This window comes from Hydra viridissima, unplaced genomic scaffold (genome assembly GCF_058129835.1).
Source record: "Hydra viridissima isolate aposymbiotic clone 2 unplaced genomic scaffold, HvirCarnegie_v1 scaffold_1, whole genome shotgun sequence".
In the NCBI taxonomy this organism is placed as follows: Eukaryota; Metazoa; Cnidaria; class Hydrozoa; order Anthoathecata; family Hydridae; genus Hydra; species Hydra viridissima.
Window position 1 is genome coordinate 35,665,546 of NW_028324300.1, and position 17,500 is coordinate 35,683,045.

Genomic DNA, 17,500 nt, shown 5'->3' on the forward strand with positions numbered 1-17,500 from the left:
ATTGCGTGGATTCACTTTTTTTTTTTTTTTTTTTTTTTTTTGACATTAAAAAATTGACATGTTCGAAGTGATGAAAATAAATCTAGTGTGCAACAACGTTCAAAGAAACCAATCAAAAATTAAAAAAACCATATGACAAACCAAAATCCGGTGTGAATAAAGCTCGCAGGTTCTTTATGAAGCCGGAGTTAAGTGGTGGAGATTACGGAATTGAACGTTAATCTTTTAAAAATTTCAATACTTTATTTAGAACGCTCTCCTCCGGCTACGATTAATTTAATCGAACGTGAAAAGCATTATTTTGAAACCAGAACTTTTTATCTAAATCTGTGTCTGTGGTGCTATTTACACTGTTTGGAAGTTATTCAAACATCCATTCTTCTAATCGGGTAACTCTCGAAGGAGTCTCATGAAGCTCTCAATAAAGGTTTTTTTGTCAATTCCGCGAATAATACACCAAAAAAAATCTCTTGTTTACACAAATATAGATTTGCTTCATAAACTTTTGGTAACCCACACAGAGAGAAGTGCTGTATAAGAGAACCGGGAAATTACCGTCGGAAGTTCTGATTTAATTGTCTTTAACACCATCGCATCAGGTTGGAAGCAAAGTTTTTTTTTTAACAATTGGATAATTATATTCACATGCAGACCAAACGGAACAAGAAAAACACGAAAAAATCCGCGAGCATAAATTCCTAACTAAACAAGATTTTTTTTTTCCAAACTTCGATTTCCTTTTTTTTTATTTAAAATCTTTGGAAACATTGATTGCATTGCACAGTGAAAATATTGTATGCTCAACAATTATCATCGGATTAATCGTTATCATATTCACAATCCAATGAATCGGATCCTAAGTAATCTTCATCATAACTTTGTCTATTTTTAAAAGAATTGTTTATTAAGCTGCTTTGTTGTTATCTGCCTGAATTGAAGTACTAGTGTTGCTGTGTTATATGTTTTTTCCAGAATTATAATTTCTTCATTTGTTCAAAAGCTGTCTCTCTTTTAGTGTAGTGATAACCCGTTAATTATAATAAAGATAATAGTCTAATTAATAAGATAAATGCAATTAAAATCACTGTCTATCATAAAAAATGTAATATTTATCGAAGGCACTTTTTCATTTCGTAAAGAAAGTTGCCTTTTCTTTACCAACGTGTTAAATTTGTTCTTAATTATGATAATTATGATAAACATGGATCTTTCAAGAATTTCTAAGGTTTTTACAACTTCTTGTTAGTAGAAAGGATGATAAAAGAGAGAAAAGGAAGATAACAAAAGATCAAGGGTATTGACATTTTTTGTAAATTTTTATCATGAGCGAAAACATAATAATGTTCTAAAGATTTTCACAATAATAAAATAATGCAGCTTAGTAAGGTAGAATTGGGTCTTTGGTTGTTGCCATTTCTAACTTTGCTTATTTGTTTTTGATTTTTCAAAATAGTTTTGCAAATTTCCAGACATTAATCGAAAGCATTTTGAGTAAAATTTATGAACTGTTGTTTGCGCAGATCCTCCTGTAACAATTTTCAGTGTTGCTTTTCCTAATTACTATCTTTGAAAAATTTAGGTTGAAAATACCCAAATGCTCTTCGCTTACTTTGCGTATAAAATTTTTAAAAGACGGTTGTTTTTTTTCACTTTTAATTAGGTTTTGTCGGAATAATTATTGTTTGTGGTAATTTTTTTTTTTAAATCTTTCACAAGGTTTTTTACAAAAATGTGGTAACAATTTTAAAAACTCAAGCAAATCTTACTTCATGCTTCTTTGTAATGACGTTAAAAAAAAAAAAAAGAAAAACTAATTTAAATAACTCAGGCGTTATAAAAATAAAAAAATTCATCACAATATGTTCCATTTCGATACATATATTGTGTTTGCTCTCTCTTAGCTTTTTATGTAGCTTTTCTCCATAAGATTAGGTAGAAAATTATTTTTTGAGTTATATTCAGTCACAGCATTGAGCTGCAATACTAGCAATTGTCTGAAATCATGGGTGCTGAAAGTCTAAACAATGTTACAAAAACTGTCGCGAAAAGTTTTACAACGACGCACAGTGGAGTATTTGTATGACAAAACCGCTCAAAAGTCAAAAAATCAAGTTCGCATAAAAGTCTTATTAACTTTATTATTTTCAAGCTAGATAATTGCTTCATTAGATTATGTAACAGAAAATTCTTCTCGATTTTTCCTTTTGTCGTATTTTTGTTCAGAACGTGGCGTTGTTATTTGAAATTTCGTAGGAAAAAAAAATTCAAAAATTTGTGACATTTGCTATTGCAGCTATTATTATAATATTGTTCAGTTTTGAAAAAATAAACGGCTAATTATGGCAGAGGAAGGTATGACCTATATTTTAAAATAAAATTACATTAAATTTCTGAGTTATTGTGCATAATATAAAGCATTTTTATGATGGACTATTTGAGTTTTAATTTTCATATAAAATTATAATGTAATAATGTTTTTGTTAACAAGTATGGTCTTGTCGAGTTATAATTTTTTTACGAGCAATAACTATAGGCTGTAAACAATCAGATACTTTTGTAAAATTATCCGCCAACGTCCGCCACTTTTTATATTAACGCTTCAAAAATAGTGTGTAGACCATTTCGTAATATACACAATCTCGTAAAACGTCTTGAAATAGCTATAAAATAAATTCTTGTTGTCTAATTTTTGAATATTTTTGTACAAACTTAACCAAACTACGTAAATCTTAAATTGTATCTAATATATTAAACTATCAAACTATAAAATCTCAAAAAATATATATATATCTTATTTGTCTTTCATTAAGGTCACACCACTATGTATTTACTGATTTTATTATTTATCATGTAGATTCGACAGAAGTCAAAAAGTTGTTCACTAGAAGAGAGTTATATGAAATAATGAAAGATTGTAAAGGTAAAAAATTTGATGAAAAGTTTTCGTTGTTAGAAGAACACCTTATAACAGTCATGAAATATCCAATAGATCAAAAAAGTACCATAACAAGAATTTTAAAATTCTTTAAGAGTGATTTCAAGAAAAGATGGATAGCTGCAAGTTATAAACAAGAAAGTTTTATAAAAAACAATAAACAATGGCTCAAATCAAACATCGAGCTACCTTATTGGTCAATAAACATTCGACAGAAACCTGGACGACCATCAAAATCATTTATAGAACTAAGTGATTGCAGCAAGCGTCGAAAAACTATGGATTTGCGCAAACAGGTCTCTGTTGATGAGTTGACGTATGCAGCCAGAATGAGCCAGCACACTTCAGGAAATACTGATGTTTCAAAATTTATTAAAGAAATTACGGCCACGCCTACCAGAGCAAAGAAATACCGAAAAGCATTTAATTCTGCTTTTAAAAAAGTAACTGTCAATAAATTAACACCTCAAGAGGCACTGGCACTGTTTGTAGAAGGCGATTTTACCAGAAAACAGTGGGAACTTATTCAAAGTAGAAACAAAAGTGTCTACCCCTGCTACTCAATAATACAACAAGCCAAAAAAGAATGTTACCCTAATAAGGAATCGATACAAGTAACCGAAACAACAGCTGAAATTCAACTACAAGCATTACTTGACCACACTACATTACGCTTATATAAATATGTCTCAGAGGTTGTAGAAAAGTGTTCAATTGAAGAAAAGAAAAATATGGTTTTAATATCAAAATGGGGCTGTGATGGATCGCAACAAGCAAAATTTAAGCAAAAATTTCAAAACAACACCGACAGTGATGCAAATATTTTTCAAAGTTCTTTAGTACCTCTGAGAATGATTGTTAAAATTGATGGCCAACAGGAAAAAATTATATGGCAAAACTCAGTCACCTCATCTCCAAGGTTCTGCAGGCCCATTCGAATACGTTTCATTAGTGAATCTAAAGACATAACAATGGACGAGATAGAGCACGTAAAAAACCAAATAAGGAATCTCAGGGAAACAAGGTTGCCCAATGAAATTGGAAAAATAAAGCATACCTTGCTTTTTACAATGGTAGATGGTAAAGTGTGCAACGCTGCAACTGATACTACATCAACTATGAGGTGCTACATATGTGGACAAACATCGAAAGATTTTAATAAATTGATTAAAAAAGAGCCAATCAATACGGAAACCATCTCATTTGGACTCTCGATTCTTCATGCAAGGATCCGCTTTTTTGAATCGCTTCTTCATTTAGCTTATAAAATACCTTTACAAAAGTGGCAAGCTCGATCAGACGAGGAAAAAAAAATTGTCAAAGAAGCAAAGAAGAAAATACAAACATCCTTCAAAGAAGAATTAGGGCTTCAAGTAGATATACCTAAAGCAGGGTTTGGAAATACGAATGACGGCAATACGTCAAGAAGATTTTTTTCAAACCCGGAATTATCTTCACAAATAACTGGTGTTAACTTGGATTTGATAAAAGGTTTACACGTTATTCTTGAAGTCATTTCAAGTGGATATAAAATTGATGCTGTTAAATTCGACGCTTTTGCTCATGAAACTGCTAAACTGTATATCAATCTGTATGGTTGGTATCCCATGTCTCCAACCATGCATAAAGTTTTGATGCATGGTGCCGAAGTAATAACTCATGCAATCCTCCCTATCGGCCAGTTATCCGAGGAGGCAGCTGAAGCCCGAAACAAACACTTTCGGCAGTACAGACAAAATTTTAGTCAAAAGTTTTCTCGTATCGACTGCAATACAGACGTATTAAATAGGCTGCTATTGAGTTCAGACCCATACATAAGTAGTTCTAGATCAAAACGGCATAAAAAAACGTTACCTTTTCCCAAAGAAGCAGTCAATATGATGATCTCAGCATGAAGCTTTGATAAGCGAATATGTCTTTTTGTTAATAATAAATTACTCTTTAAAAAATTTTATTTTTTTAATTAAACATTTAATTTTAATAAAACTCTGTGTTTTAAACTAATAAAGCGAAAAAAAATTCATAAAATATTTTTGAGCAGTTTTGTCATACAAATACTCCACTGTGCGACGGTTAGCCGTACTTAAAGTACATTGGCAAAAAGCTGAAAAAATGAAAGAAAATAAATACCTATTAGCCAAAAAAAGTAACAAGGGGTGAAAAGAAAAAGCCGTAAGGGACTATTTACTACCGCTGCCAATCTAATTTTGCTTAGGTTTACTGTATCACAGTCATTGAAAACTGGTTTTAACTTTAAGGCTCTGTCCCGAAATGCCATATATATGGTATGAAACTACTGAATCCCTTGAGTCAAGAATTATGAAAAATTGAATAAGACTATTACGTTTGAGAAAAAAAAATCAATCTTAATTTTTCCCTCTTTTGTTGATGCAGGTAAAATGAAATCAAAACAAAACTTTCCATTTTCTGCACAGAATTAAAAAAATAAACCATTAAATATTTAGAAATCCTTTGACAAGACAAAACATTTAGTATTGAGACCAGAGATAAGGGGGCCACGGCCCCCTAATTTTCCAAAATTATATAACTTTGGAAAATTAGGGGACCGTGCCCCCCTGTCTCTGGTGTTTTTATTGTAAAATTTTTTTACTGTAGAATGTTTATTGTAAAATTGTAATTATTGCAGATTTAATTTAAAATTAATTAGCACAAATATTTTAAAATTTCAACAACTTTGAATACACCATGCATGATTTCTGCACTAAGTATAGGAATTTTGTATCTTTATTTAGTATTTTAATAAATAATACAATTAAAAAAAGAATATCAAATCAAAAGAGATCTCATGAATAAAATAGAAAAATTATTTGCAAGTTCTCCATGAGAAATGTTTCAGACCAATCTCAGTCTTTCAAACTCCATAGAACATCAGTGCCCTAGAAACCTAAAACAATATGTACACTGCCTTAGCATTCTTGGCAAGTGTTTTTCAAAATACTTTCATAAGCAATCTTAAGCGGCTTAGTTTAAAAGATGGCACTGCAGTAGATCATGTTATGCATCATATGATATCTCTCTACAAAAGAAGCCACACAGAATTGTGCAGATATCTCAGCTTAACGAAGTTTGTCCTTTAAAAGTATCCTCAGGTAAAATTTAAAAAAAAGTTCCCCAAATAAAGTTACATAATGTTAATACCTTTTTGAATTTAAAACTAAATTTTTTCCTTACTAAAGGGAGCTTCCCAGTGAGCACGCCACGAACTATAAACGTTTTTCACATATTTTATTCGGAAACACAAATAAAATATTTATATTTCGTGGCGTGCTCACTGGGTCAAGAATTAAAATTCAAGATCTTGTTTAAATTCAGTTTGACACGGGTTTTTCAAATGCTAAAAAGATTAATTTGGTATCAACCTAGAACAAAGTTTCAAATTCACAAATTGTAAACCCAAACTTCAAACTAAACTTCAATGAGATAAGAGATTAGTATAAAAAAATGGTAATAAGCCTGATTATCTTGTGGTCCGTTGCAAAAATCTTGCAGACATCTGCTTCGTGGTTCGAGAATTAAAACATTTAAACTTGATATTTATTTGGCGTATTTTTGCAATTTACGCCAAATATATATTACAAAATATATTATGAACTTGTCTTAAATTACAAAACAAATTTTGCAAGTTAAACCAAAAATGTATTATAAAATCAAAATCATTTAAACATAAAGAAGGATGAAAAAAACAAAGAAAAAAACGAAGAAAGGAATGAAAAAAGATTCGAAGATAGGTTCAGTTTTATGAGAGTGCTGGTGACGAAGTTTTCAGTCAAAGATGATCTGAAAATTGGGACATTTTATGTCATTATTGATACTACAGATCTAAAAAGACACCTGCACTCTCTTTAAAAAAACCTACCTAATTGGTTGGTATCAAACCAATAAGATTTGTAAGATGGTTCATCAAAATTCCTTATTGATTTTCAAAGTATTTATGAGTGTAATTGCAAACTTACGTAATTTGGGCAATTAAACAATAGTTTAAGAAGCAAAAACGCTAATACATATTTACAAAAGTTCATCGAATGCAATCATTTTAAAGTTCATTCATGAATGCAATTAGGGCGTTCCGGCCGATTTTGATCCGATTTTCGTCGGAATCAAAATTTCGAAGAAACTTCTAGAGAAACTGAAATTATAAATTTAAAAAAAACTATAACCATCAAAGAAATTCTTATCTGTAAATTTCTATTCAGGTATTATTTAAAACTTAAGATTTTTTCATCTGTAAATTGCGTATATATTATAACAAATATTTTAAAAATTCCGAATCCGATGGAAATTGGAATTTGCGATCAAAATTTTGCCGGAACGCATACCACTAAAAAGAGCATTTAGATTATAAAAATTCTCCGCTGGAAAATTTTCTTGCGAGAAAGACGATTAAAAGAAACGTTTGCAATTATCAACATTGCGTTGCAAATTTGCTTCGCAATCCAGATGCAAATACTTCATCAAAAAAAACATTTCAAAGTTTCAAATTATCAAAAATTAAAACAAACTGGAGATCGATCGTGAAACATGAACGCTTTATTGCTATATTTATTTATTTATTTTTTTGACACGCAACATAACACGGATAGTAAATTGTGGTGAGGTCATAAATAATTTTGTCGAAAAAAAATCCAGGAAGAATGTTTTTTAAAAAATTTGATACTATGGATTCGTATAAAAAATTTAACTTTTTTTGTAATAGGTAGGTGTGTGAATACAAAAGTAAATATCATAATATTAATTGTAATATTTATTTTTACATGCACACCTACGTATAAGTTATTAGTTAGGTGTGCATAAAAATTATTAGTTGTTTTTTTTCATAATTTTTTTGTTTTTGTTTATCAGGGTTTCTTTGCAAAAAAAAAATATAAGCGGTTATGATCATTTTAATTATTAATCATATAGGTGGGTGGTATAGATAATATGGTTAAAGTAGCATAAAGGCCCTGTCTTGGTCTTTATCACCACTGAAGTGTAGAATAGTTTATCTTCTTCCGGAAAACATGGATAAATCGTAAACCCAGGTGCTTTTTGTTCGAATCTTCTTTATCAGTTAACAATAGTAAATCTATTGCTTTGGATTTTTTAAATAAGTTTTGCAAAGGTGTATAGTGTTACTAAGCAATGTTTGTTATTGTCATGCATATTTATTGAGCAATATATTTATTGTGATTTTTTTTTTTAAATCAGATCAAAAATCACAATAGTCGCAATGGATCCAAATTCGGTTTCTTTTTTTCACTGCATAGATTATTAAGTCGGAATACGTTATCATCACTTTTAATTTTCTTTGTACATGTTCTTTATAAGTTAATACCAATTGTAAGCTTTTATAGTTTTCTTTTGATGATTTACTTAGCTTATAAATTACTGATGCATTACTGAGACTAAGTTTATTTAATGCCTCAATTAAACATTAATTGTAAAGTATTTTGAGATGACGGAAACACTTTAACAGCATGAACGTCAACTCTCATTGAACATTACTATTACTAAATAAATTAATCGTTTAGGACGAAAGCTTTTCCTAGATAAAAACACTGTGCAACTACTTATAAATTCAGAAAGAAAAATCAAAGGAAAATAATCATCGACAACAAAAGGAATACTTGGATATCATATCATTTTGGCGACATCTTTCTAAAAGAGAATCAGATAATCCCCCATTTTTGTTTTTAACACAAATCACAAAACTCTGCGTTTACCAAACATTGATCGGTATAAATAGAGAACAGAACTGGTAAAATTTAATAACAAAGAAGAAAAAATATTAAAAAGTTTTTAAAAAAAAGTTGAAATCTGCTAAAACTCATATCGATTTACAAATCACTTTTATTATAATAATTTTAGGGGAATTTCATTAACAATTTGTAACATCTACGAACTTCTGACGTTTTACAAACTTTTGTACAGAAAATGTCCCCCGTTCGAAATTTTTTTTACAAATAAAGTTTTAATTAAGAGAAAAACTGCTTTATAATTAATCATATTTTTTAAAAATATATTTTTAATTTAAACTTTGTTGCTTTTAAATGAATAAAAATTACATTGATGTAAATTTACTGTTATTTAAATCAATTATTTATTTCAGCTTTTAAAACGAAATCAATAATAATTGTTTTGTTTTATCATAAAGTTTGGACAATATTTATCTAAAGTTGAGCTTGAAACGTGTCAACTGAAAATCTTTTAAATTCGTCTTCATTGAACCTTTTACAATAACGCGATAAACTAACACAGTTAAGGCCCTAAAACCCAATCGAACAAACTGAGCCCTTTCTATTGCTCACTGCCAAATTACTTAAGATGTTATCCTAATCACGCATGATGTCATCCAACATCTTTCTGATATTCTCTTTTTTTTTTCTTTGTAATTCAATTTTATTTTGCTGCTATTTTTTTAACTAATTTTTTTAGATTGGTAAACTAATGATATCATTGTAACCACGGTAACTGCACTTAATGTTAGACCCAAATTAGCAATAGTTTTTCTGTAGAATGTTCTGAAATTATAAAAATGAATAAAAAAAAAAAAGCCTTTTTGTGATATTTTGCTTTATATTTACAAGTTCCTTACCATCAAAATTAAACATTAGAACAGGAATAAATAAAAATCAGATAAAAAATTACAGTACAAGGTGTTTCAACCTATCCCCGTTACAACCTGCTCCCTAGCTGAATGAATTTTATTAAAAATCTTTACTGAAACTTATCGCGATTGCACTTATCTGGGAAGATCTGCGCTGCAAAATGCGTCCACTTTAATTAAAAAATTTTATGAACAAGTTTATTTGATTCTAATACTTATCAGTCAAAATTCTGTCCAAACCTCATAATTTTGAAATACTTGCCTTTGCTTAGGTAATTAAAAAATTTATAGAAAAGGATTCGGATTTGAAGGTAGGAGATTACCCCCGTTGAAAGAAAACCAACAATCAAATGGAGAGTTTGAAATCAGTTATACTTGTGGATTATCGTTTAATTGCGCCTTAAGCTTGTTGAGAAAAAGTAATTAAAATTACAAAAAATACGAACCGCTAAATGTTAATTGCGATAAACAATATCAGCTTTTCTGATAGTTATGCATTGAAGCGACTATTATCTGCATTTTTATGGCCATTTATAAAAACGTTTAAAATTTCTTAACTGTGTTTACGCAAATGAACTAAGTTAAGACGTTGACGCCTTAATTAGTTGAAACGCAGCATCTACGTAAGGGTGGCTCCTATTTATATGGAGAATTTGTGAAAGTTCTTTTTTTTTTTAAAGCTTAAACCCTAATAAAGGTCCTTTTGGGCGGTTAGACTTAAAATGTAAACTTTCACAAATTCTCTATATAACTAGGGCCACCCAAATCTACATTAAATTCTAGACAAAGAAAAACTGCATTTCTCTCAGATCTTCGCAAGTTAAAAGTGTGGATGAATATTTATAGTTAACTATTAAATATATATATGAGAAATTATAGTTCCTTTTTTTTTATTGCGTTTCTGCTAAAAAGACTAAAAGGACCTCATTCAGACGAATCAATATACATAAAATTATTGGTCAAGACTTGTTACTTACTGCGTTTTCGCTGAGGAAAAATAATAGCATCAACATTTCTATTTTTCCTTTATGTATTCACAATTTTTGGGTTTTAAAAAAACTATTCAGGCTAATAGATCAGCTTAACTGCTGCAGTCGGCAGATATTCCGTGATATTAAAGAAAATAAAACGCTCTAAATGGTCTATTCCAAAAAGAATTAAGAAAAGAATGCGATGATTGCAAGTAATTTTTAGATTTAAAAGATTGAAAAATGTCAAAAGTTAAAAAAAAATTTGCTTTTAGCTCTAACTTATACTCAATATAAAAACATGTTAAAAAATGTTACTTATAACTAAATTGTGAAATAAAGCACACAAAAATCATGACAAGTTAATTACAGAGAATTATAAAAGAAGATCTTCTGGCTTGAGTATTAGAGTTTGTCTAGAACTTCACTCACAATAATAAAACTTTACACTTCCGCTCTTCTTTATTAATAGCTCAGATCAATCGATTCTTATCATTAATTCTTAAACATTCGAATCTACTTCTGGCAATATAATTTAATTGAATAATATAGACTTAGCGAAAAGTCCAGCTGGGAAAATCTCGAAAGGTAAACAAACGGGAAAGACAACTCGAAGTCAAATGCTGTTAGAAAACCTAAAGTAATAAATAGAGCATAAAAAGAATTGCAATAGTCGGTATTTCTCTCCTGCGGGTCACTTTTATAGCTTTTGACAACGACATCGAAACCATTTACAGAGGATTTTCGAAACTATTGAGTGATATTGAAAAAAGTTTCTTATATTGGATTGTGGGACAAAAAATTCTTTATGCATATTTTTACTTTATCATTACGATATTTGTTTTGATTGGCGCACGAAGTATTATCTTAATATGTATTCAAAAGCAAAAAAAAAAAAAAAAAGCTGCAGCTGGAAACCACCTCTTTCAGCAATATTATCTTTTTTAAGGGTGGTTAGAAAATAATTAATGATTATTAATCAATTTAAGAGGCTTGCTCTATCTTTTGGTTGCAATAAAAGCATTTTCATCATTTGCAATCGATTTTGTATTTGTATTGCATATTAGGCAACTGTTACATAATTTGAGCTTAAATGACTCACAGAGACTGTTGCAAGTTTTTTATTTTTTTTTTATCCTGTTACATTTCAGTCGCTTTTAAAGGCTAAATGCGTGACGATAAACTTTGTAATTGGGGCAAACGGTAACAAATGCATATTAAGCTCAAGAGTTATCACTCTAAAAATGGAAACACAGCCATTAACCTAGGGTTTGTATCGAATTTATTCTTAGATGATGAGATCAAATTAGGTCAGATTGATTTTTAGATCACAATTGATTCTTAGATCAAGAAGTTGATCTAAGAATTGTTTGGTTATCATTTTTTAATTTCAACAAACATCTTCTAAGATCAAAGATTTGGCTTCCTTTGAGTAGTTCACTTAATAATGTAATGATGTTTGTATTATTGTTTTTATCATAAACATTGTTATTATATTATTTATTCTATTTTTGTTGTTATTAATGCTTTGTTATTCAGTTTCAAGAAAAATGACGTATTGGAAATAACTAAAGAACTATCGAGTCAATGTTCTCTCATGTTTTTCTTCGCCGAAAGTTAAACTCTTTAAACCTTATTTATTGAGAAGTCAGATTAATCAAGTCTATTATATTAAATTGAACACAACTGCAATTGTTTAACTAAAAATAATTTCTAACTAAAAATATTTCCATTCGATTTTATCAATTTTGGAAAAATAATAAAAACTTATTTTAAAAAATTTAAAAATATTATGATCAGAAAATTTTCAAGCAATAATATTTAATAACTTGTTGATTAAGTAAAATTAATTTGAAACTTTATTCTTTTTTTTTTACGTTGCCCCGTAATTTATTTTACTGATTTAAATTCAACAAGCTTCATTCGTAGCTTTTTAATATATTATCAATTTGAAGACGTCACCTTCGAGAATCATTTTTGGTTTCTTGTTTAAAAAGCCGTAAACAACACTTTTAAACCAGCCAAATGACTGATCAAGATTGGGATTACTCTAAAAAGCATGGCCCTCATCAATGGTCGAAACGTTGGAACTTAACAAAACGACAGTCTCCTATTGATGTGAATACAAATATGGCGAAACACGATTTGATGTTGAAACCCTTGAGCTTTAACAGAAAAATCATTAAAATCCAAGTGAACAACAACGGAAGTAACATTTCCTTTTCGGCCGAGAAAAAAAAGGAAATCATTCTTTCGGGAGGACCTTTGCACCATAAATTTGCCTTCCTAGAAATGCACTTTCATTGGGGAGAAGTCAGTTGTAGCAAGTATCACCATGGCTGTGAACATACCATTAATGGTAAAAGATATGCTGCGGAAATGCATATCGTTCATTGGAACACAGATTTATATAGAACAGAATCAGAAGCTCTAAAAGGTCCTGATGGTCTCGCTGTCCTTGGTGTTCTCATAGATATAAACGAGTTTGACGAGCCGAACAAAAATTTTGGCTTGATTCTGGATATGTTTAATAAAGTTCCATATGTTGATTACAAAAGTTCTTTTGAGGTTTCTCCCTACTTCATGATTCCACATTACATAGAGAAGTTTTACACATACCCTGGGTCCTTAACAACACCTCCCCTTACTGAAAATGTTACATGGATACTTCTTGCGCAGCCAATTAGTATTTCTTTTGACCAACTCGACAAGATGACATCGTGCACATCTGAATCTGGGTACATCACTAACAACTTTCGTCCAACACAACCTTTGAACGACCGCGTAGTGAGAATGTTTAAAGATGATTGTATTTGACGGTAGTTTATATATATATATATATACATATACATAAATACTATAGTTTGTTTATCATAATGTAAATAAATATGTGTGTATATATAAGTATGTATGTATGTAAGTGTGCATGCATGTATGTATGTATGTATGTATGTATGTATGTATGTATGTATGTATGTATGTATGTATGTATGTATGTATGTATGTATGTATGTATGTATGTATGTATGTATGTATGTATGTATGTATGTATGTATGTATGTATGTATGTATGTATGTATGTATGTATGTATGTATGTATGTATGTATGTATGTATGTATGTATGTATGTATGTATGTATGTATATTGATTATATATATATATATGTATATATATGTATGTATATGTATATATATATATATATATGTATATATATGTATGTATATGTATGTTACAAGTAAATATATTGATTCGTTAAAAAAAACAACGTCTTTTTACTTAAAAGGTATTCTATAGCCTTGGTCCTGCCAAACTTATTCCGAGTGTTAATCTTTTATGAAGACTATCGGTTTTACTTTTAAAGACATTAACTTTGATAAGTCACGGGAAGAAAATAAGTTATCAAGGGCGTTCAATTTAAATTCAAAGGGCGTTCGGATTTTTTTACCTTAATAGCAGTTTTGAAAAAGAGATTAATGTACGCTTTTCAATACTAAAATGAAGTAAAGCGCGGTTTTTTAGAAAACCACCGAAATTAAACGATAACAAAGAAAATCTGATAACCCTAATCTTCTGATAAACTTTCTGAATACGCGACACAAAAAAACTAGGTATGCAAAGAATTCTTTTAAATAAATTTATATGAGAGCTCTTCTGTGACAATTTAAAAGACAGCTATTTAACGTTTAAACAAACCGCAACGCACGTAACAATTGTACTTTGTAGGGGAGACCGGGGCAAGTTGGCCACAGTTTAGTTTTGTGCATTTCTGGGTGAATTTTGCAAGCATGCTCCAGAGTCAAATATTATTTAAGAAAATAGTTGGTGGCCTAAAAAGAGCCCCCGAAAAGAAAAAAAATATGTGCCAACTCACTCCGTCCCAGATAAGTTGCCTCCACTCTTGGGTTAAGTTGGCATACCATATAAAAAAAAAAGCAAGTTTAGCAACATTAAGCATCTTTTTCAAATGCATCTTTTTATGAAAGCTGTTGATAATTTTCATCCAACAATATTTTTGACTAACTATTTTCGGCCTGAAGCCTATACAACATCTAGAACAAAAGAGTAAATGCCAGTTAACTTTATTATCATGTAAATGAATAGTAACAATTACACTACTAATCGTCATAATTACAGTTGTTACAATTGTTAAAAAATGTGTTTTCCAATTCTGCAAATGAAATATTGCTCTAAATCTTTTGAGCATTAAGTTTCTGGCTTTTCTTTTTCTGATATTGTTAAGTCAACATGAGTAACATTATTTACATTTAGCACTAAACTTTGCATAGGAGGGCCCGGTTCTGGATTTGTTCTGTTGATAGTGTATACTGCTGTCATTAAATGTAATAAGAAATTCTGTTGATTTTTATAGAAGAAATAGACCTTCCATCTATTTTTGTGGAACCTTGTGTTTGTGTGGTTTCTTGTTGTTGCTTTTTGCAATATCAGGCTAAGTTTCTTACAGGGATAAAAACTTTTGCTGTCTTTTGATTAGACATTTCTTTTATCAAAATAGCATTAACAGCATTTTTTAAAACATTTAGAGGAGTTATAACCCTGTATGTTTTTCTTTTACAATATTTGTAGATCTGGAGTATTATATAACTTAAGAGAAATTACGGCCAACTTTAACAAGGGTAAGTTGGCACGTGTTGCTAACTAGCCCCACAGTCAGTTTGCTCACTTGCTCCAAAAGCTTTTTATTCACAAAATGGCCTACAGATCCCCAAAAACGTGAAAAAACACAAAGTGTAACAGGTTGGAGTAAACTCTACAACTTGTTTTATTTGAGTTTATTTGAGTTTACTTGGGTTTGTTTGAGCTTATTTGAGTTTACTTGGGTTTGTTTGAGCTTATTTGAGTTTATTTGAGTTTACTTGGGTTTGCTTGAGCTTATTTGAGTTTATTTGAGTTTACTTGGGTTTGTTTGAGTTTATTTGAGTTTACTTGGGTTTGTTTGAGCTTATTTGAGTTTACTTGGGTTTGTTTGAGCTTATTTAAGTTTATTTGAATTTACTTGGGTTTGTTTGAGCTTATTTAAGTTTATTTGAATTTACTTGGGTTTGTTTGAGTTTATTTGAGTTTACTTGGGTTTGTTTGAGTTTATTTGAGTTTACTTGGGTTTATTTGAGTTTACTTGGGTTTGTTTGAGCTTATTTAAGTTTATTTGAGTTTACTTGGGTTTGTTTGAGTTTATTTGAGTTTACTTGGGTTTGTTTGAGTTTATTTGAGTTTACTTGGGTTTGTTTGAGTTTATTTGAGTTTATTTGAGTTTATTTGAGTTTATTTGAGTTTATTTGAGTTTATTTGAGTTTATTTGTAGCTAATACTATTGCCTTTTAAAACTGAAAAATTAGTAAAGTTACAAAAGTTACAAAATTAGTAAAAAAAAATAAAAATATTAGTTAGAAGTTGAAAGGTCTCGTGTGAGTTCTGCAAATTTTTGGAGGAAAACTCCAAAGTTAAACGCAGTGTACCAAGTTATCCTTTTAGCCAATTTGCCCCCATCTCCCCTATTGATTAATCGTTTGTGGGGAAGTAAAAGGTTACTGGTTACTATTTGGCTAGTCATATTAAGTGAAGAAGTCTTTTAAATATATGCTACTAAGGAACTTAGTTCTTGGTTGATGACAAATGACAATGGCAGCTACTTATTCAATTTAACGATACTTTGCTCATAACTTTTTTATTAATAATGTTGTGAAACAGATTTTATTGCTTCTTTGGTAGTAGGGTATAGTACTCCAATAATGGAATACTATAAAATTTTATTAAATGCAAACAAATGGATGATTATTGGACAGTTTTGTGTTTTGCTAAAAGATTTCCACAAAACAAGAGTTCGCTTCAGTGAAAGAAATTCTATTGTCTCAGATATTATACCACAGATACAGTTTTTGAAACATTTCATTAACAAAGCTTTAATTGATGACAACTAATTTAATGGAGAATAGTTTCAAACAATATACTGATAACTATAACATCATCTTGTCAACATTTCTCGATCCCAAATTCAAATTAAAAATGTTCAAAAATGAAAACACCTTCTCAGCTGCTAAAACAAGTATTGAGAACATAACCATTCAACTTATTAAATCCTATGAAAATATAAAAAACATCAAAGTTACTGAAAATGATCGGTCTGCAGCTTGCGACATTGAAAATATTGACTTAAAATATGAAAATAATGGTACAGTACTAAATGAATACAAAGATATAGTAGAAATGGGTTTTGACAATTGCTTCGAAGAACTTGTAGGATTTAATTCTAAATAAATCGGTCAACCACAAACTTTAATTTCAAATGAAACTTTATTAAACAAAATTCAACTCTACTCAAATGAAGACCTTATTGACAAATAAAGCAATGTTTTGTTGTGGTGGAAATCACAGAAAACCAAAATGCGACTATTAGCAAAGCTTGCTTTAAAGTATTTAAGCTGCCCACCGTCTTCTGTGGAGAGTGAAAGACTTTTTAGTATTGGTGGAAATGTATATACTGCAAAGATAAATAGCTTAACAGGAGCTCATGGTGAAATGTTAATATTTCTGAACTATAATATGAGAAATTAAAAATATTTGATTTTGTATATATTATTATAATTAGTATAGTATAATTCTTTTAGGAGTATCTGTGTTCCATTTTTTCATGAAATATAATTTATTTAGGAGTTTAAAAGCTTTGATACTATGAGGAGGTCAAATGAAAAAAAATGTCATGAAAATTGTATAACTTTGTAGAATTAGAAAATTACGGGGAAAAAAAATTTAATAAAAAGTAATTGAAACTCTCTTTGAGAGCTTTTGCTCAAAAATAAAAAAAGAATCCCTCCCAATGCCTTAATTAAAATTTCAAAGCATATTCTGTTGTGGATTTGAGGGTTGCGCAAATAAAAGAGTATCATTAGCCGGGGTAACTTTGGTCAGTTTTGGCAGTTTTTCTTAAACATCTCTGAATCTTATAAATTTTTTACAGTTTTCTCTTGTGGTAATAA

General features: G+C 29.8%; 2 protein-coding genes across 2 annotated transcripts; both read left to right on the top strand.

Moving 5' to 3' along the window:
- Positions 1–2,072: 2,072 nt before the first annotated feature.
- Positions 2,073–4,830, top strand: LOC149894730 (uncharacterized). Its single transcript, XM_090079053.1, has 2 exons — positions 2,073–2,352; positions 2,855–4,830. The coding sequence occupies exons 1-2, from the start codon at positions 2,340–2,342 to the stop codon at positions 4,828–4,830; spliced, it is 1,989 nt and encodes a 662-aa protein (XP_089935179.1). The 5' UTR covers positions 2,073–2,339.
- Positions 4,831–12,398: 7,568 nt separating this feature from the next.
- LOC145192588 (carbonic anhydrase 1-like) lies at positions 12,399–13,440 on the top strand. Its single transcript, XM_080069882.2, has one exon. It carries the CDS (start codon positions 12,533–12,535, stop codon positions 13,322–13,324), a length of 792 nt encoding a protein of 263 aa, XP_079926008.2. The 5' UTR covers positions 12,399–12,532; the 3' UTR covers positions 13,325–13,440.
- The last annotated feature ends 4,060 nt before the right edge of the window (positions 13,441–17,500 follow it).

What these genes read in the sequence shown, in the direction of transcription:
- LOC145192588 (XM_080069882.2), top strand. Translation starts at nt 12,533, where the DNA reads ATGACTGATCAAGATTGGGATTACTCTAAAAAGCATGGCCCTCATCAA.